Source organism: Rhamphochromis longiceps, linkage group LG23, assembly GCF_057381845.1.
Source record: "Rhamphochromis longiceps isolate RC_006_pf linkage group LG23, R_longiceps_female_GT1.1, whole genome shotgun sequence".
NCBI lineage: Eukaryota > Metazoa > Chordata > Actinopteri > Cichliformes > Cichlidae > Rhamphochromis > Rhamphochromis longiceps.
In genome coordinates, this window is record NC_140578.1 from 41,423,318 (window position 1) to 41,444,032 (window position 20,715).

Consider the following 20,715-nt stretch of genomic DNA (forward strand, 5'->3'; position numbering starts at 1 on the left):
TTCACTTGCTAGATACGGGACAGACTTGAATGAGGAAAAGAAAAGGGAGAAAGGAAGAGGGGGGAAAAACAGCGGAGAAGAGGGACTGGGATAAAGGGCAAAAAACCAAAAACCAACTAAATAAGCAGACAAAAAAATACATATATCAATCACCTGGATCACCTGTTGAGAAAGAAAAAAGAAAACAAGCAGAAGAAAACGAGAGCAATATAGTAAACAACATCACGATGATATATGGGAATATAACAGCAAATACTAAATATTAAACATTATTGTGCAGCACGTAATATCGACAGCGCACAGTGTGCTTTGCCAAAAAGGGTGTAGTTTGTGTGTGTGAGCACCCGTGTGTACACCTGTGAGCTTGTTTTTAAAAGGTTCCTTCATGTAATGATCTGCTAGAGGGTGTGGGGGGGCCACAGCCCCGTCCACCAGGGCATGAAGCAGGTATGGAGGAGATCAAGACTCCAGACTTACAGAGGCCCCCAGAACACAAGAGACCAAGGAAGACCAACAGAGGGGCAGCTGCGCCACTATCCCAGAAAGAGCTTCAGTCACCTTTCTCACTCACTATGTGTTAATAGACCTCTCTGCATTGAGTCACTGGTTATTATTAATCTCTGGCTCTCTTTCACGCCATGTCTTTTGTCCTGTCTTCCTCCACTTACCCCAACTGGTCACAGCAGATGACTGGCCCTCTCTGAGAAAGTTCTGCTGGAGGTTTCTTCCTTTTAAAAGGGAGTTTTTCCTTCCCACTGTCGCCAGCTGAACTCAGCTGAACTCTTCTACTGGCTCACCACAAGGTTGTTGTCTCTCTCCTCTACTGTATATTTTGTACACTAATGACTGTCGCAGTACACAGGCCAACAGGCATTTCATTAAATACGCAGATGACACAGTCATTGGAAGCCTCCTTCATGGTGAAGAGGATTCCCATGGGTCTGTTGTGGATGAGTTTGTTTCATGGTGTGATCAGTCCTTCTTAATGATTAACACCTTGAAAACCAAGGACATGGTTATTGACTTCAGGAAGACATCCCCCCATCCTGCGCTAACAGTGGTAAATGGTGCAGCCATTGAACTGGTGGACAGTTATAAGTATTTGGGGGTTGTTCTTGTCCTAGTCTCTGTCCTTTGAGTAACATCTTGCTGCTACAGTGAAAAAGGTTCAACAAAGACTGTACTTTTTAAGGAGGTTGAGAGGTTTTAATGTTTCATCTGAAATGATGACTCTTTTTTATAAAAGTTTTATTGAATCTGTTTTAACTTTCTGTATCATTGCTTGGTACGGTAATATGTCCCTGAATAATAAGACCAGACTTAACAACCTGGTTAAAGTGGCGGGCAAGATTTCAGGGAGGTCTCAGGTCCAGCTTGTGGACTTTTATAACAGGCAGGTGCTGAGGAAGGCAACCTCTGTCCTGTTGTGTTCAGATCATCCTCTCTTTAATGATTTTCAACTGCTTCCATCAGGTCGTCGTTATAAAGTGCCTGCAGTGAAGACAAAGAGACATAGATTGTCTTTTGTACCTACTGCTATTATCATAGTTAATAACACTAAACCATAAGTGTTGTTGCCATTGCACATTGCACTTTTTTGATGAAAAATCTAGGTTGTTTTCTCAGGCTTGTATTATATTATATTATTTTGGTGAGTGTATGTGATGTGTTGGTTGTCTGTTTGTTTGTTTGTTTGGACGGACATACTGCAAATCAATTTCCCGTTAGGGACAATAAAGTTACCATTGACCATTGACCAAAGCACTTGCTCATAGGGGGTTATATGATTGCTTGGGTTTTTTTCTGTTGTATTATTGTACGGTCTTTACCTTTCAATATAAAGTGCTTTAAGGTGACTGTTGTTGTGATTTGGCGCTGTATAAATAAAATTGAATTGAATTGAATCTTGTCACTGTGCTGTCTTTGTTATTAGCAGCAGTACTTTTTTTTAATGCCAAAACCCAGTTAGTAATGGCACATTATGTTAGGGAATCTGGTCTTAAGCCTCTTTGCTTTTGTTTCCATTATCATGGATAGATGTTGATAACACTGTGGGATCTTTTTAAACTCTATATCTTTTTAATTAAACATAAGAAAATTTCTTGTTTCCAGTACACGTTTTGGAACTTCATCCCAAAGAATATGTTTGAGCAGTTCAGGAGAGTCGCCAACTTCTACTTTCTCATCATATTTCTGGTTCAGGTAAAACATTTTCTTGCTCACACTGACTGAACTTCACTACAAGGCTTCTGCAAAGCATGTTGTAAAGATAATTCATATTTTTCCTTAAGGGAGAGTTTTCCTTGTGTGCTGTTTATCTAGAGACGTCTGCTTTCTCTTGAATTTAATGGCACTTGCATCAGAAGCATACATTAGAAAAACTCAGCAGAAACATCTCTTTCTATGAATCATTATAGTCAATCAAAGAAATGTTTCACGTAGAAACATATTTTTCTTTATGCTTCATTATTGACATGTGCAGTTCAATATACAGAGAATGGTTTCTACCTTAAATTGCTCAAAGCTGGGAGACTCACACTAAAACTGTCGTGATAGACCAGAGGAAAAACGTGTATATGGGATTTCAGAGTGAGATGTCACTTTTACTATACTTATTCACCACTGTGAATAAGGGAACAGCTTAAAGTAGCTCCACTAATCATATTTATGTTATGTTTATATTTATGTTTAGTGCCATAAAGCTCAGACATGTTTTATTGCCTATTTACTGCTGTCTGTCATTTCTATATATTCTTCTTCCCCCGAAACCTTTTTTGCCGTTCATTTCTCTCTCTCGCTGTATGTTCATGTGTGCGGTCACTTCAGTTGATTATTGACACTCCCACCAGTCCGGTCACCAGCGGACTGCCACTGTTCTTTGTCATCACAGTCACCGCCATTAAACAGGTGAGTTCACCTAATGTGACTGTTAACAGTAAACACTACACCAGCAGCCACACCTGCAGGCACACATGTTCACTTTTTCATCCTCCTCTCTGTCTTCTCCTCTCTCTCTTAGGGTTATGAGGACTGGTTGAGACACAAAGCAGACAACGCTGTCAACCAGTGTTCTGTCCACGTGGTGCATCATGGCAAAGTGGTCCGCAAACAAAGCCGCAAACTCAGGGTGTGTGTGTGTGAAACCAGATAACTCACTCACCCCATCTAACAGAGCTTTGGTGCATTTGTTTTAGTGGCTCACACTGGGAAATGTTCCTGCTACTAAGCTCTCTGTACGTGTGTGTGTGTGTGTGTGTTTGCCTGCATTTAAAAGCAATTTAGCTTTAAAAGAACTTAGATTGATGTTTGTTATGTAACAACATAAGACTGAAATGATATGAGCTTACTGCTGGTAAGTCATTAGGTGTGTTGCATTTGACTGCATTTTCCGTTCAGTGACTGTATTTCTCTACTAAAGTGCTGCTAGGACTCCTCACTGATATGCTCACTTAGGTGGTCAGAGCCAGGAGGGTAGTGACAAATTAGACCCCGGTGAATTAATTTAAATATGCAAAAAGCTCCAGCTTTTTGCATATTTAAATTGCATGTATTAGAAGTAAACATTTGTTGTCTCGGTCTGTGTGGCAGGTTGGAGATGTGGTCTTGGTGAAAGAAGATGAGACTTTTCCCTGTGATCTCATTCTCCTCTCCTCGTCTCGAGATGACGGGACCTGCTTTGTTACTACAGCCAGCCTGGATGGAGAGAGCAGTCACAAGGTGTGCTGGATAAACTTAATCCACTTAAATATGTACTAGATGCATTATGATTTGCTGTGATTTATGTTTTTCTCTGTCCATTTATCCATTCATTCATCTAACTCTTAATCCATTCCCTTATTGCTTTTCTTATTTCCCTTCATCTCCCTTCCGCCCTCTGTCACCATGTGTCTTTAATACTTCTCCTCCTGTGTTGCCTTATTACTTACACTCCCATTATCTTTCTCTCTTTTTTCATTTACCCAACCATTTCTTCTGTTTTCCTTCCCTCTTCCAACCTAGACATATTATGCAGTTCAGGAAACCAAAGCTTACAACACAGAGAAAGAGGTGGACACGATCCATGCCACAATAGAATGTGAACAACCGCAGCCAGACCTGTACAAGTCAGTAACACACACACACACACACACACACACACACACACACACACACACACACACACACACACACACACACACACTTGAACAAAGTGTTCTTGCAAAATAAATGTGCCTTATCTCAATTCTTTTCCTACCCACACAGATTCGTGGGGCGTATCAACATCTACATGACCAATGAGCCAGTGGCAAGGTAAAATAACACAAAATATTACACTTTTATATTAAAGATCATTAAAGAAATCAGCATGTGTCTATTGTATTCACCCATCATTCAAAAATAAAATTCAAAACCATCCAGACATGTATTAAATTTCTTTGATGACAAAGTGTGATGCTGCTCAATCTTTCAAAGAAGATTTCGCATTTCTGCAGAATGACGACTTAGTGCGAAGCTTACTTGTTTATCTTAATTTGATTTAATTGAGCACAGCATTAGTTCACCTCAGCTGCAATGCCAGCAGATCAGCTGATAACAATCCAAGCCCCCATCAGCTGATGGCTCACCTGATACACCTCTGCATCCATTTGACAAATCTCTTATGGAGTACACTACTATTTTTCCTTTCCCTCAGTTGCTGCACTGCTGCAGGATGCTTTGAAATCCACTTTTACTCTGCAGCTGACTTTTTAAGTGCCATATCTGTTGTTCTTGAATTATGCTTTTCCTGTCTCTAGCTTTCTGTATATGTGCATGGAATGGTGGGGAATTCCCAGAACAGAGCCATGCTGCCAGATATAAAGTTCTTCAGATGGAACCTTATTTGCCTCTTACTAGATTCAAGATTCAAGATTCTTTATTTGTCACATGCATAGTTATACAAGTATAACATGCAGTGAAATATAATATAAAATAATAATAATAATAATAATAATAATAATAATAATAATAATAATAATAATAATAATAATAATAATAATAATAATAATAATAATAATAATTAATAATAGTAATATTAGATCTTTTTGTTTGTGAAAGAAATACATGATTGTTTATCATCTGGACTATCTGCAGGCCGTTAGGATCAGAGAACCTGTTGCTCCGAGGAGCCACACTCAAGAACACTGAATATATCTATGGTAATTCTACACAATTAATGATAAATGTTAGAGATTACCTCAACTTTATACTTTTTAATATTCTTTTTTTTTAATGTACAGTGCAGCATTTTGAATGAGACTTTTCCTTTTCCCCCCTGTAGCTGTGGTCATCTACACTGGCATGGAAACCAAGATGGCTCTCAATTACCAGTCCAAGTCTCAGAAACGATCTGCAGTGGAAAAGTAAGCTCTTTTCGTTTCCTCCTCTTTCATTTTTATATTATATTATGAATTGTTTCTGAAAGGAGCCTATTAGCAACGATCAGTGCTCTCATGCAAGTTTCACAGTCTTTGGCTGTTTCTGTGCTAACCAGCTTAGATAATAACTGAAATTTTTCTTACCCGTCCTTAGAGCCATCTGTTCACTTCTCATGTCTTGGTTTATTCATTGAGACGTAAGCGTCTGTGTGTGTCTCTTTGGCTCGCTGCGCTGACTGGATCAATTTTCTTTCCATCTGGCGTAGACAGTGTCTTTGTATCCAGATGTATAAATGAGTGACTGTAGGTGGATTACATTCACACTTGCTCACTATGTGTGTCTCATTAACTCGTCGGCTCATTGACTCAGCTCAGAGTAAATGTCTTGTCTCAGCTGTTCCCCTTTTCAAGTTTGAAGATTCTGACGAGTATACTGAGTTGTTTTCCAAGTTACCTTTTACATGGTGGACTGGGTTGCAAGTTTTTTGGGGTTCTAGTGCTTTTATTTTTTTAGTTCCTGTTTGTTAAAATCGCCAAATAGCTGACCGGCAGTCAGAAATCTCTTATGGATTGTTTCTAACTCCCTTTCAAACTACTTTCATTTGCACCTGCACACACTTGTGCTTTTTACACTCTCAACCACAGTGGGAAATGGTACCAAAATAGTAGAAATAGTACCAGGGCCTCAAGCTCCGCCCCTTATTTTTTTGTGTTTGCACTCATGAGAACGTGTTATCACCAAGAGAAAAGAGGGATGAAACACAAGAAACACAATCATAGCAGTTCAACATGTGATACAAGACACTTAAGCACATGCTACACAAAGTCTAAAGCTTAGAACCTGTATATGTGAATTATATAAACATGTGATCTGCCACAAACTGCCATGCTCCATCTCTCCACTTAGTCATATTAAATTCTACTCTGGAGGTTGTGCGTAATCTTTCAGGGAAAGAATAAAGCACACAAGTCATAAAGACAGATCAATGCAGGAAAAATGTAATGAAGTCAATGGAATGTTTTAAGGGAGGCACAGACTCCTCCATCCTTGGCAGATAGTTTCCATAATCCTTTTTTTTCAAATGGGGTTTTCAATCCAAATTTTTGTCCACATTGTTCAAAGCAGATTAATGAAAAACTCATCTATCTTTCACTATCATGAAGAAATATGTCACAGATCTTTAACTTCTCCCTCTGCAGGTCAATGAATGCCTACTTGGTGGTCTACCTGTGCATTCTCATCAGCAAAGCTCTCATCAACACGGCACTGAAATACGTGTGGCAGTCCGACCCCAACAAAGACGAGCCCTTTTACAACCAGAAGACGGAAGTTGAGAGACAAAGACACGTTGTGAGTCTCGAATCCTGGAAAATAAAAATATTTCGATCCCCTCTTTATTGTCTCACACGTTCTTCGTTCTCCTCCTCCTCAGCTAATCAGGGCGTTCACAGACTTTTTGGCCTTCATGGTTCTTTTCAACTACATCATTCCCGTGTCCATGTATGTCACTGTGGAGATGCAGAAGTTCCTGGGCTCCTACTTCATCATGTGGGACGATGAAATGTTTGATGAGGAGCTGGGGGAGAGAGCTGTGGTCAACACATCAGACTTGAATGAGGAACTGGGGCAGGTAGCAAAGTGTACTTCACTCCGGGCAGAATAATGAGCAAAGAAACATTACTGTATGGAAAAGTGAGTTAGAGATAAGAATAAAAAAACACTTACCCTGCTTTCTTTCCAGGTGGAGTATGTGTTTACAGACAAGACAGGAACGCTAACAGAGAACAACATGGAGTTTATAGAGTGCTGTGTGGATGGACACGTTTATGTACCTCACGCTATCTGTAATGGACAGGTAAAACGTTCAGTCCCACTAGATTGATCTGTTAAGATATTCAGCTTCAGCCATGAACTTTTCTTACTACAAGTCTCATTCATACACAGTCCTACAAGCACTTTCTTTTCTGTGCTTAAGCACTTTGAGCCTGACGTTCACATAATCACACTGCAGTGGATGCACCGGGGGAAACTCAGTTCAGGGTTCAGGTATTTTGTCCAAGGATACTTTGGCATGCAGACTAGAGGATCAACGGATTGAACCACCAGCCTTCCAATTAGTAGATGTTGTGGGTGTTTCAGTGTATGCACGAAAGAACCACAGTTTGTATGGATGCAGCTTGCTAATAAGACTTGCTGGATAATGTTGTGCATTTCTAAAGATACAAATAAAGGCACTCTAAAGGAGATTCCAAGGGTGGTTCAAAACCATTTTAATGATGCCACACTACTTCCATCCTTTATATACAGTCTCTTTGGACAAGGTAAAGATGGATCAATGTTTGTGATTGATTCATTTATAGCCATTCATTTATTTACAAAGAGTTCATATTTTTATGTAACGGAGGTGTAAAAATCAAATGACAGAAAGGCAACAGTTTAGGCCTATTTTAGGGTTTTTTTGTTTGTGTGTTTTATCTAATAAAAATCTGTGAGAAGAATGTAACATTCATGCGTTTAGTCATTTCTGTGTTTTCAATGGATTATTACAGATTTCCTGACAATAAAACTCCTGGGCATTGTGCGTTTAGTGTAATCATCTGTGTTCAGTGCTTAATGGTCATATGAGGAAATCAAATTGTGCCTGCAAGTCTTGCTGCTGTTTATTGAGCCATATGTCTATTTATGTTTGCCAAGTAACTGATCATGAGCATTAATTGACAAGTCAGCAGCTCATACAACCTTAAAAGTGCTGAACAGACGGTCTGTTGTAATTTTAGGAGGGTTGTTGTGTTGTAATATTATTACAATTTACTCCTTTTAACATAGGACTTCAAACATCAGAGTAAAGGGGTTCCTGTCACATAAACATGGACATCGTGCTGTATATGTCAAGTCTTAGAAGCAAGCTTTAATACTAAAATGCCATATGTACATATCATCGTAGGCTGTGTTTGATAACCAGTGACCCCCAGAGTGATCTGTGGTCTGTATGTCTGTAGGTGATGCCTGGAGCTGCCGGTATGGACATGATCGACTCATCCCCAGGTCCTGCAGCCAGGGTAAGTGCAGACTCGCTTTGAATGTGCGTTTGTGGTTCGTGCGAATGAGGGTAATCTAGTGTCGGCCGTCCACTGCAGGAGCACGAGGAGCTGTTTTTCCGGGCGTTGTGTTTGTGCCACACGGTGCAGGTGAAAGAGGAGGATACTGTAGATGGGATCAAACATGGCATTCACCAGGGCAAGTCCACTTCCTTCTACATCTCCTCTTCTCCTGACGAGGTTGCACTGGTGGAGGGCATGAAGAGGTGCAGCACACACACACTCACGTTGCACACAATGGCAGCAGTAATCGCTGCTGCATTCAGAAGAATTTAGTTTTCCCATTTTTCTATTTCTGTGTTTTGGACATTCATTTTATTCACTCCAATAATGGTTGTTCTGTGCTGCAGGCTCGGTTTCACCTATCTGAGGCTCAAGGACGGTCAGATGGAAATCTTAAATAGGGAGGATGAAGTTGAAAAGTGAGTGTGCCGCTTTAAGCAACGTTATTGTTCTCTGTGAACCTTGAAAATGAGATGACTATTGTTATTTTTATCTGTTTTTAACTTCTTCAATTGATAGTTGGCTATTATTTTTTCAGTAGCATTTGTGTGATTTTCTTCCTGTTTTTATCAGGTTTGAACTGCTAGAAGTTTTGACATTTGACTCAGTCCGACGGAGGATGAGCGTTATCGTCAAGGCCAGCACTGGTAATGCGCACAAAACTATATATGTATATTCTTTATATTGATTTCTATGTGTCTGTGTTTATGTTTTTCTTTAATCCGATCCTCTTTTTTTTCTGTGTATGCGTTTGAGCAGGTGAGGTTTATCTCTTCTGTAAAGGTGCAGACTCCTCTATCTTCCCAAGGGTCATCTCAGGCAAAGTGGATCAGGTCCGAGCACGAGTGGAGCAAAATGCAGTGGTGAGAGAGCACAAACACACACACACACACACGTGCAGGCTCACTCTCATCTTTCTCATATCGTTATAGGCTCATACAATATAACAGGAAGTTGTTTTTTCCTGAAAGATCGTGGCTCAAGAGTTTGGAGTTCGCCTTATAGTCGGAAGGTTGCCGGTTCGAGCCCCGGCTTGGACAGTCTCGGTCGTTGTGTCCTTGGGCAAGACACTTCACCTGTTGCCTACTAGTGGTGGTCAGAGGGCCCGGTGGCGCCAGTGTCCGGCAGCCTCGCCTCTGTCAGTGTGCCCCAGGGTGGCTGTGGATACAATGTAGCTTGCCAGCACCAGTGTGTGAATGGGTGGATGACTGGATGTGTAAAGCGCTTTGGGGTCCTTAGGGACTACAGGCCAATTACCATTATCTAAGTTCTTTGCATGGTTACAGTTTACACAACCACATGAGAAGCATCATGTAGTTCCAGTAAACAGAACTTCTTTCTAGGTGGATCTGGTGTGGCCTTTAATTGACAAAAGCACAAGTCTATTTGGTTTTTTTTACATTTTTTATTAACATGTATTTAATAATTGTATCAGCACAGTCTTTCTATCTGTGGGACTGGCGTAGGATTTGGTCAGAAGATGGAAAGAAGAAGATTTCTTTAAATACTGAACAGAACCATAAACAGTGATGGACTCTGCATACTGTTTTCTTTATACACCCACAAAATCCTTGTGGGAAAAGTAGGAAATGCTAATAAGTAGACAGATAGTAAGAGAGTGCACCTAACTAAGCAGTCAACTGCAAAATCTCATAATGACTTCCAAAGTGCGAAAATAAATATCGCAGTCTGAATAAGACTATTTAAAGTTCAGTTTACACATGAAAATACCACGATAGCTTCAATTCGCATGCAGTAAAAAGCAGACGAGTGACACAAATGTTGCTGTGGTTGCAGCTACAGATAAATCACAGGTTTCTTTGGAAACTGAAAAATATGTGGTGAGTGTTATACTAGTGAGGCTGAATGGGTAGTTGGCATCCACCCACCATACACTCACATTCAGAGGCTGTATTCAAGAAACAGTGTTTTATGTAGATTCGTTTTTATTGAGTCTTAAATATATACCAGCCTGACCTTGTGTGAATCTCTGTTCTCCACCAGGAGGGTTTGAGGACACTTTGTGTTGCCTATCGCTCTCTGAGCCCAGAACAGTACGAGGAGGTTTTCCAACTGCTGAACAGAGCTAAGTTAGCATTACAAGACCGAGACAAACAGCTGGCAGAGGCTTACGACCTCATCGAGAAGGACCTTATACTGCTGGGAGCAACTGCTGTCGAGGACAGGTGCTGAATTTTTTTTGGTATTAAGGACACCTAAATGACAAATTATATCAACATCCTGCACTTTTTTTTTCATCAAAGGTTTTCCTGTACAGCTGGTAGCTTGGCAACATAACCACAATTTACATTGCATGCTGTTGTCATTTCAGTTATTTGTCCTTCTCAGTGCAAATTTTACGTGAAATGCCCTTTCAAAAATTACACTTATGCACCTTTTTTTCCTATAAATGTCTAAACCTCTTCAGCTCAAGTGACTCTTAACATTACAGTAATTCTGTGTCTGCTGCCATGGACAGTGCTGTCCTAGTTCTGAGTGAACCAAAGTGAGTGAGGGAAAGTGGCAGTTTAACCCTCCAATCACACACGTGCCACTAAGGCAATTATAGTGCAGGCTTAAAACTACTTGTCAGCCCAGAGGGCGTTTCACCCATCCAGCACAGAGAGGAAATAATCCACGTGCTGGAGTACTGCACAGTTGAGCTGTTGTTGAATAAAAGGCAAAGAGAAATAAAACAAACCTATTTATTTAATGCAGCTAAAAACATGCCACCTCTTGTTTCTTGGCTGCGTACCAGGCTACAGGAAAAAGCAGCAGACACCATTGAGTCTCTGCACAAAGCTGGTATAAAGGTGTGGGTGCTGACAGGAGACAAGATGGAGACTGCAGCTGCAACGTGCTATGCCAGCAAGCTGTTTCATCGCAACACCCAAATCCTGGAGCTGACCACCAAACGCACTGAGGAGCAGAGCCTTCACGACGTCCTGTTTGAATTGAGCAGGACGGTCCTTAGGCAGCATGGGGGCATGACCCGGGACACCTTCTCTGAGTGGGTATTATGTTCACAGCATGCTTCAGACAGTGTCATCCTGCAGTTACTCGTATTTGACAGGTTTTGTGTTTTTTTCCCAGGCTATCAGGTGATTGCACCGACTATGGTCTGATCATTGACGGAGCTACCCTCTCTGCTGTAATGAGGCCCGGCCAGGAGGGCTCAAACTCAGGGAATTACAAAGAGAAATTCTTGGAAATCTGCCGGAACTGCAGTGCCGTGCTCTGCTGTCGAATGGCGCCACTTCAGAAAGCACAGGTATGAAGGCCATCTGTACTCTGAGTTTAACTGTGAAACAGATGTTCTCACTCATGTCATTAAGATTCAGATGGACGCTAAGCTGAAATCCACAACCTGCAGATTGTCAAGTTAATCAAAGCCTCGGAGGAGCACCCAATCACGCTGGCCATTGGAGACGGAGCTAATGATGTCAGCATGATCCTGGAGGCCCACGTTGGTATTGGTTAGTATTCTGTCTATTCCTATGCAACATGCCACACTCTGGTAAAGTTTGTTTCCTTCTTAATACAGTTTCAATTTGAAGAAACTAGAAATTCTTAAAAGCAGCCCCTTGTGTACAGAAGTCAGCAGTGTGTACAGCACCTGCATTCACACAAAATCCTTTTCCACACAAAAACTGTACTTTTGAATTTCCAAAACTACATTTATGCAGAAGTGTTAAAACTGTTAGAACCATACTATTATCATTGCAATAATACTTTGCCCTGTAAATGGTCACAACGCAGGCATTATGGGTAAGGAGGGTCGCCAGGCAGTGAGGAACAGCGACTACGCCATCCCGAAGTTCAAACACCTCAAGAAGATGCTGCTCGTCCACGGACACTATTACTACATACGCATCTCTGAACTTGTACAATATTTCTTCTACAAGGTAGTCGCCCTGAACATGTTTTGAGTTTACTTCTTTTTAAAACTTTATATAGTTTTTTAAATTTGTTTTAAGATGATTGTAATTGCGGAGTCTGTGGCTTTAGCCTAAGTGTGCAGGAATGCTTTGTGTGAGATTTAATTTATTAATTTGTTTAGTTCATTAATTTTCATATTTTTGATATTTATACTCTATAAAATTAGCGTTCAGCAACAAAAAGACCTGTACACATTTAAATTGTTGTTCTTTCTTTTCGCAGAATGTCTGTTTCATTTTCCCCCAGTTCCTCTACCAGTTCTTTTGTGGCTTCTCACAACAGGTGTGCACTCACAAAACCTAAATACCATAAAAACAACAAGAACAAAAATACTAACACGGCTCTCTTTCCCAAACCCCAGCCGCTGTATGACACGGCTTACCTGACTCTCTACAACATCAGCTTCACCTCGCTGCCCATTCTGCTCTACAGTCTCATCGAGCAGCACATAAATATGGACATCCTGAAGAAAGACCCTTGTCTCTACAGGTGGATTTCTGTTTAAGATTGTCATGTCAGAAATGTGTCGTTTAGTAAGACTGAAAATCGACCAGCTGGATCGACTCTAATATCACATGTTCTTCAGGAACTTGTTCTCATGACATGAAAATTAGAAAAAGAAATTATCTCCATGTTTCAGTAATCCAGTCTTCTGCAGCAGATAATGAACCATCTGTTTTATACAAAGCAGACTGCGTGGTAGTTGGATTCTTCCGGAGATGTACTGTAACAAGAACAGTGTTGAGTTAAAGTCGTCTAAGCAACAGAAAATATAAATATTTCAATAATTCTTTAGACACTTTATACACGGCCTCCAGGTGCAAAGTAATAGCAGATGATTTGGTGTTTTACTCTGATTAATTTATATTTACATTACAGTTTATTTTACATCCATCATATGGCAGATAACCGCCTTCTTGGATTTGGTTTTGCATGTGTTCAGAGTTTGAAAAGCTACGTTTTTAGCTTTACTCTTAAGTTGTATTCTTCCAAAAAAGAATCAACCTTTCCCACAAACAATGACGCTGTCTGTATCGATGTATGTATTATACTATTAGAGACTCATTGGCTGTGAGGCAGGCAGTGTACTGTGATATTAATCTATAAACATGTGATCTCTGTTCTGTATATCTACACAGAGATATTGCTAAGAACTCTTTGCTGCGGTGGCCCACCTTCATATACTGGACAGTCTTGGGCGTTTATGATGCCATTGTGATGTTCTTTGGTGCTTACTTCCTGTTTGACAACACCACCTTCACCAGCAATGGACAGGTAATAACCATGTGGCTTTGACAGGCTCTTTAATTGAAACAAGGAGAAAAAGGCCTGGAAAATATTTAAAGTAAAGTTCAAAGTAAAGGAAAAATAGTAACTGCCTATTTTATCTATAGGCTACTTCAGTTTTCCACAAGCTCCATCTGTTTTCTGTTTGTCATCTGACTTTTTAGTCTTCTTGTGGTGTTTGGGGTTAGTTAGGGAACATAGTGACAGTGTTTTAGGTCTCAGCTTGTTCCTCAACCACATTTTGCTCTGTAAGCAAAATGGATTTACTTTTAAATATACTGGCTGTACTGTGCTTTGCTGACAGGTTATAATGGCCTGGCTAATGCCTGACACGTAGCTTATTGTATTGCTTGCAGAAACTGATCAAGTTGTAGCACAAACTAACATTAACCCTGTAGTGTAAATGGATCTGGTATTATAAATGTGTTTTCCTGACACTGCACATTATTGTGTTTGAAAAAGTAACTATCTGGTAGTTACATGTAGTTATGAGATAATTATGGTCAAGTAATTTCTCATAATAATGACCTTGTACTGGATGGTTATTTATGTCACTTGAAAATGCAGGTTGTTGGCTGATAAAGTTTGAAGACTATTTTGCCTTTTAGTAAATAATATTTAATGTCAGTTGGATAATTATATATACCGTATTTCCCGGACTACAAAGCGCACCTAAATATTAGCCGCACAAGCTAAAATCAGGGGAAAATCCTGTTTTGTACATACATTAGCCGCACCTGACCAAAAGCCGCAGGTGTTTCAATGTTGACTTATCATATGTAAGAGAATATGCACAAAGGGAATTGTCAGGAAAGAGATGGCTGTTTGGAGACATCACTTTTATTAATATTTTGAAAAACAAGTTATGGGTACATATTTGCACATGTAGTACATAACAATAACCTACAGCACACCAGAACAATAGATTCGGCCTACCTTTTAGGCTCAGGTGCAGTGACACAGCTTTAACAAGAAGAAAAGTCAGTCATTCACCACCATCTTTCTCTTCTTCCTACGCACTAAAACCACCAAAGTCCTCTTCTCCAGTGTCGGATACAAACAGGCTCAGGATGGCTTCGTCATCCACTCTCCGCTTCTCTCCTTCGTTGTCACTTTCAAAACCAAAGAAATCCTCATTGTCAGTGTCAGAGTCGAACACCCTCAGAAGGGCCGTGGCGGTGTCCTCCTCTCCATCATGCAGCAGTCCAGCCCTTCAAAATCCGTTGGTGATCGTGGATGTTTTCACACTTTTCCACGCTGTCAGAATCCACCGGTGGAGTTGGGCATAACTTGCTTTTTGGGCATAACTTGCAAGTTTATCGCCGCTCATCATCCACGACTCCCGCTGAACGCGTAGCGCTACTTTGAAGTTTGTTTTTCGCGCTACTTCGTACGGCACTACGTTGCCTGGCGGACGGACATGTGACTAACATACCACTCTTGAACCCCGATCCTTCCGCCAGGCAACGTAGTGCCGTACAACAGCGGAACACACAAAACAAATCGTCTTACGATATGACAAAAATCAGGGACAATCCATAGAAAAGCCGCACCTGACTAAAAGCCGCAGGGTTCAAAGCTTGTGCAAAAAGTAGCGGCTTATAGCCCGACATTTACGGTATATAGATGTTTAAGTAAAATCTGATGACGTGTGGTTTATATCTAAGGCCTTATTTAGACTTCTGCGGGAAATCTTTTTAGAGCCCATAACATAACCTACATAAGTGGCCGATGCTATTGGCAGGATTCACACTTGTGCTGGTGCATTATGTGGTAATTACCATGTGATCGTGTCCCAGATAAAATACTGGGATTTTTTTCCTTCCCACCGAGGTCCACGCCAGGTTACGCCATAGGCTTTAGCGGGGTTTGCGGTTACGCTGCAGGTAACAGCATAGATTTCCCGCTGAAGCATAAATCTCTAGTAAGACACGACAGCATGGCGGGGTTCCCATCATCTTCCTCTCTGTTCTCTATTTGGTTTGTTTAATTTCTCAAGCTGCATTACTCTCCCAGAAACATGTTGAACTGTTTTTGAGTTGCTTGATTTCACTTGGGTTTTCTTCTTCTTTTTTTTTTGCATCCAATTCTTTTCAATTTTTTTCCTTTCAGCCATAAAACTGTTTATGTTATTATGATTTTCTTCTGGTCACATGCTCTTCTTCTTCCTATCCTCTTACCTTTGTGTTGGTTTTTCTTTTTGCTTCTCTTTCCTCCTCCCAGCTAATGACAACCAACACACAGATGGTAAGCCTGTCGCTGTCTCTCTGTCGTCTCTCCTTAGTTTCACTTCCCTGTTTCGCCACCGTCACACAGCCTGATACAAACTGCTGTTCATCTCATGTCCGGCCCTCAGTGCTTGCTGTAGATACGTCAGCTGTAGGCTTTTCTGTAGTGACTCTCTGTTTCCCAGACCCATGCTCATGTGTCCAGCTGTCAGTGACCAAACACCTTAGTTATACATCCTGTGTGCTTTGTTTGTGGCAGATGTTAGGCATAAGTGCTCCTGCTTCCATTATGTAACAGTTAGAGATCATTGCCTAAAGCATTACAACTTTTTATAGGATTACTTATAAACACATAAACAGGAAGCAAATCTGAAGCTTTTGAAATGTTAGAAAAAGAAAAGGTGAAAGAAAAACATTGAAATGCATCTGATCAATGATAAAAATCATTTTTCTGCCTCATGCGAGTGTTTCTGTAGCGCTACAATTTATGTTGTAATGTATCTGATAGTAGCTTGTACTATACTTGTACTAACAATGTAAAAATCAGAGCTGCATTTGGAAGCTGCCTCTGAAAAGCTTTTATTTTATCATTTCATGCTCATCATTTTTATTTTTTAACTTTATTTATCACGGTTCACCCAAGGTGCCTGTTTTTAGCAGAAGTATAGTGTAGCCCAAGCAGTTTTGATGACCTTCAGTGTACCCATACTTTAAATTTTATGATACTAGTTCATTTTTGGTTTTGGGCTTCATCTTATTGCCACAGGCCTGTGAAAAAAGAAAATCATGCAACGGTCACTTCTCAGTTATGGTGTACTAGAATCACTATGTTCCCCATGTACCTCTTAATATAACACCTCCGAATAATTACAATAAAGGGAAAATATGCCAGTTTTAGTGCTGCACAAAATGCTGAAGGAGCTCATTGTGTAAGTTGTAGTGAAGAAGCTGCCCTGCATCGTGGTGGTCTTAAATGTGCACGATGACTTTTTTAGTGTTCATGTAAAAGGGTTTCACTCACAGAAGAGACTGATAGGAATATTCAGCTATACAATCACATCATCCTCCTGTTTTCCATCCATCAGTCATCTGATAACCAGCTCCTCACCTGAATGTTGCTACCTGAGCACACTGCCATCTGTTTGATTGATTGATTCCTTACTTGAATATGTCAACTTTTACCTCGTAGCCTAGTCATGTCATCCGAAAAGCATGTTAACGCAGGTGTGCTGAGCATTTAAGTACTGAATAAGCACAAGTAAAATTATTTACTTTAACAGGTGCTTAGAATCTGTTCACATCAAACATACAATAAAATAAATAAAACAAAAAAACAAGAAGTTGAAAGTGTTTCATGCACAAATCTCCTGATCAATAACAGCAGCTGCTTTTTTACCTTCTGCAGATGTTTGGAAACTGGACATTTGGGACACTCGTCTTCACTGTGCTAGTCTTCACTGTTACATTCAAGGTAACCACACAGACACATCAGAACATCACAGAAACACCCAGGCAAGTCTGGTTCCAGTCTCACTTCCATCGTCTCTGTGTCGTAGCTGGCCCTAGATACTCATTACTGGACTTGGATCAATCATTTCGTTATCTGGGGCTCACTGATCTTCTTTGTGGTATTCTCCCTGCTGTGGGGTGGAATCATCTGGTATGATTAAAGAAATATTTTTGTATTTAAATGTTTACTTGATGTAAAACTGTGTCAGTCAGAGTGACGTTTTATTAGATGTTTTATTGCATTTGTTTTCATGCAGTCGTTTCCTCTCTTACAGGCCATTCCTCAACTACCAGAGAATGTACTATGTGTTCATGCAGATGTTGTCCAGTGGCCCAGCCTGGCTCAGTATAATCCTTTTGATAACAGCCAGTCTGTTGCCAGATGTGGTGAAGAAGGTCATATGGAGGACACTGTGGCCCACCACTACTGAGCGCATACAGGTGGGCACAAATGCTTGCAGAAATAGAGAGTAGTTGCATAAATAAAAAAAACAAATCTTTTTTAAAGTATTATGGATATTTTGGAATAATTGCAGTAATGCAAGAAGACTGATGACCACACATCCCGTAAATATTTTGCTTCCTGCCAAAGTAGGACGTGTTCGTTAACCATTACTTCATTTGTTCTTCAATAAAGGTCGCTGCTTCTTTTCTACATGAATATTAATAATGAAAAATGCAAGAAAGCTCAGTTTACACAGGTCAAACAGCGCCCCCTGCCTTTTGCAAGGCAGAAATCAATTTTGTGTATTTACCTACAAGCTACCTGCGTTTACTGTTTATTATTCACTGGGATGTTTCAGTTCCTGACATGTCGAACTGACAATTGTGGGTCAGCAGAGGTATGCAGGGTGTGGCTACATCCCTGCTTTGGTAGTTAAGCCTCTGTGTCTGTGTGCAGCGCTCCTTTAATTTTTAAGAGGAATGCGCACAATAGTGTGTATTTTTTTTAGCGGTTAACACTCAGAGTTCTGTGTTTTATTAATGGAGAATAAGAACAGTGTCCTCTGCTGAACCAGGAGTGCCTCTAAAGGCATTAATTGTTAATGGGTTGCAGTGTGGAAATGTGCATTAGAGTTTCATAAACAGTGTATAAAAGAAGGAAAATTGCAATCGAAACTTTATTTCAGAGCAGTTTTGAAAATGAACATTAAATAATGCTGCACAGTAAGAAGAAAGAAGGAAAGATGGGATAAAAAAAACATCCTGCTTATGTAAAAAAGAGAATAAACTCAAAGCTATGGACTGATTTCAACTCTGAGGCGCTGAAAGAGCAGCGTTAACAGCAGTTATTTATCTGATGCATACTGATTCATCAGGACTGAAAGATTGGACCAGAAAAACACGATTAGGTGTATAAACACTGACATGTGGCTCAGAAATAATGAATGGCAGAAGGCATTCATTAGCAGCAAAATACTGAAATATTCAGTATTCCACTGAAAGTTGACAGAAGAAATTATGTCCATAAAAAAACAAGACGATATAATGATACATAATATATGAAGCACTGGGATCCAGTTACAGTGGAGTTACTGAAAAACACAACACAAATGTTTTTGTATGAGTAGGTGCATTGCATGGATAGCACTAGATGAGTGATGTCAGCCTTTCTGGGAAGGCTGCAGTGCAGTCTGCTTCACTTCCTTTTCCTACAGATGCTAATTATTTCTCCCTCTACATCCCAAACTCATTTTCCTATAACCTCCCTGATAACTGTGGTTGTGGAGAGCTAATAACCATCACCAAAGACTTTCCAGTATGATCCAGTCTCTCCTGAGAAGCCTAAGAAGAATGTTTACATGCTGCTGTCTATCTCATAAACTGATCATGTGGCATTTTGGAAGATCTGACATTAGATTAGATTAGAATAGATTAGATAGAACTTTATTAATCCCTCGGGTGGGTTCCTCTGGGAAATTCGATTTCCAAAAAAGCACAGCACCGACAGAAGTTACAGAGTTATACACACACACATATATATAAATACAGAGACAATATAAATAAAATATACGAAGGGGATAAATATAATAAATAGGAATAAAAATAAAAATACAAGTGAATTGCACATTTCAAGTATTGAGTCTATTGCACCGTTGACTATTTACAAAAGTATTGCACAAGTATTGACATGTTTCTTTCCCAGCTGTAACTCTTCCCTGCCTTTGTTCACCCCTCCTGATCTCTTGCTTCCTCCTCCTTCTCCCTCTGTGGTTCTCCTCCCTGGCAGACTAAGCGTCGGTGCCTTGCCTCCGAGCCTTCCACCATCTTTATGCTGTCTCAGACCTCCAGCAGAATCAGTTTCTAACCCAGCCCTTCTGTAGGTGACCCTCAGCCTTTCCTACTGTCTCGTCTTTCTCTTTATTTTCCTTTCAGTCTGTATCCTGTTACTTTGTCATTTCCACTGTTTTGCATGAAGTTACAGTCTTATCTGACTGCATGCCTTTGCATCTACATCTTGATTCAGTGTGGCCTTAATCACCTTTTGTTTTAGAAACCACTCTTACTTTGATGCTTCAATTTTGAGTCCGTATGGTAGATGTGTTTGTCTTCAAATGTGTGTGTGTGTGTGTATATTTGCAGCAAGGGAGAGATAATAAAAGGTATGAGAGGGCCCTGGCCTACATGAGCTCTGATTCCTTGTTGATGGAGTAGCTGTCACAGAAGCCTACAGGGCTTCAGCACGGTAAAATGCACACGTTGCTGCTGTGTGATGGTGGGTTAACTGGTGTGGTTTGACTTTGGGTTGTTGTATTTGACTAACACAAGGGTTGGGGTGTGTGCTTTATTTGTATGAAGGTCCTAAAAGCTCAACCATTTTCTTCAGGTATTTCAACTGACTTTACTTCCAGCTGGGTGATTTCTCACATGGAGCTTTAGCACCATCTAGTGGTATAATGTGTTGCTACAGAGACAGAAAAGTAATATTTGCAGAGGAAATGAACGCATGTTTAGCTTTTTGTTGACATTTGCATGTTTTTGGTGTTTATGATTTATTATTTTTTTGTTGCTCTTAACATGCTTGCTTTTAAACCTGAACAGAATGGATGGAAAATTTAACCTCACAGCTGGCAAATTAAACTAAAGGAAATGAAATACTTTATTCATTTAAAAACAACTGAAGCTTGAGGATGTAGCATTGTGCCCAGGATCAGGTGCCTGCAGTATGCAGATGTATTCATATTTGTTAGTGTTAGGTAATAAATATATAATCTTAAATGCTTATATGCTGATTATATTGGTTTATATAAGAG

At 40.2% G+C, this 20,715-nt stretch overlaps 1 protein-coding gene across 6 annotated transcripts in view; it reads left to right on the forward strand.

The window, feature by feature from the left end:
• The window catches only part of atp11a (ATPase phospholipid transporting 11A), a 54,005-nt gene that overhangs the window by 27,682 nt on the left and 5,608 nt on the right, over nt 1-20,715 (forward strand). The window contains exons 3-32 of one of the 6 annotated variants that reach the window (XM_085399148.1): nt 2,113-2,202; nt 2,827-2,907; nt 3,020-3,127; nt 3,589-3,717; nt 4,000-4,103; nt 4,243-4,290; nt 5,113-5,177; nt 5,300-5,381; nt 6,597-6,747; nt 6,830-7,027; nt 7,139-7,252; nt 8,397-8,456; nt 8,535-8,701; nt 8,846-8,917; nt 9,072-9,145; nt 9,258-9,361; nt 10,503-10,684; nt 11,257-11,508; nt 11,592-11,769; nt 11,872-11,974; nt 12,258-12,403; nt 12,660-12,719; nt 12,799-12,926; nt 13,577-13,712; nt 15,948-15,971; nt 17,358-17,423; nt 17,509-17,612; nt 17,737-17,902; nt 19,692-19,781; nt 20,045-20,123. In XM_085399148.1, coding sequence (XP_085255274.1) covers nt 2,113-2,202; nt 2,827-2,907; nt 3,020-3,127; nt 3,589-3,717; nt 4,000-4,103; nt 4,243-4,290; nt 5,113-5,177; nt 5,300-5,381; nt 6,597-6,747; nt 6,830-7,027; nt 7,139-7,252; nt 8,397-8,456; nt 8,535-8,701; nt 8,846-8,917; nt 9,072-9,145; nt 9,258-9,361; nt 10,503-10,684; nt 11,257-11,508; nt 11,592-11,769; nt 11,872-11,974; nt 12,258-12,403; nt 12,660-12,719; nt 12,799-12,926; nt 13,577-13,712; nt 15,948-15,971; nt 17,358-17,423; nt 17,509-17,612; nt 17,737-17,902; nt 19,692-19,769 — 3,270 coding nt within the window. In that variant the 3' untranslated portion in view covers nt 19,770-19,781; nt 20,045-20,123. Of the gene's footprint in view, nt 1-2,112; nt 2,203-2,826; nt 2,908-3,019; nt 3,128-3,588; nt 3,718-3,999; nt 4,104-4,242; nt 4,291-5,112; nt 5,178-5,299; nt 5,382-6,596; nt 6,748-6,829; nt 7,028-7,138; nt 7,253-8,396; nt 8,457-8,534; nt 8,702-8,845; nt 8,918-9,071; nt 9,146-9,257; nt 9,362-10,502; nt 10,685-11,256; nt 11,509-11,591; nt 11,770-11,871; nt 11,975-12,257; nt 12,404-12,659; nt 12,720-12,798; nt 12,927-13,576; nt 13,713-15,947; nt 15,972-17,357; nt 17,424-17,508; nt 17,613-17,736; nt 17,903-19,691; nt 19,782-20,044; nt 20,148-20,715 lie in introns of those variants that run through there. The other 5 variants (XM_085399149.1, XM_085399146.1, XM_085399144.1 and 2 more) reach the window with 5 other exon arrangements.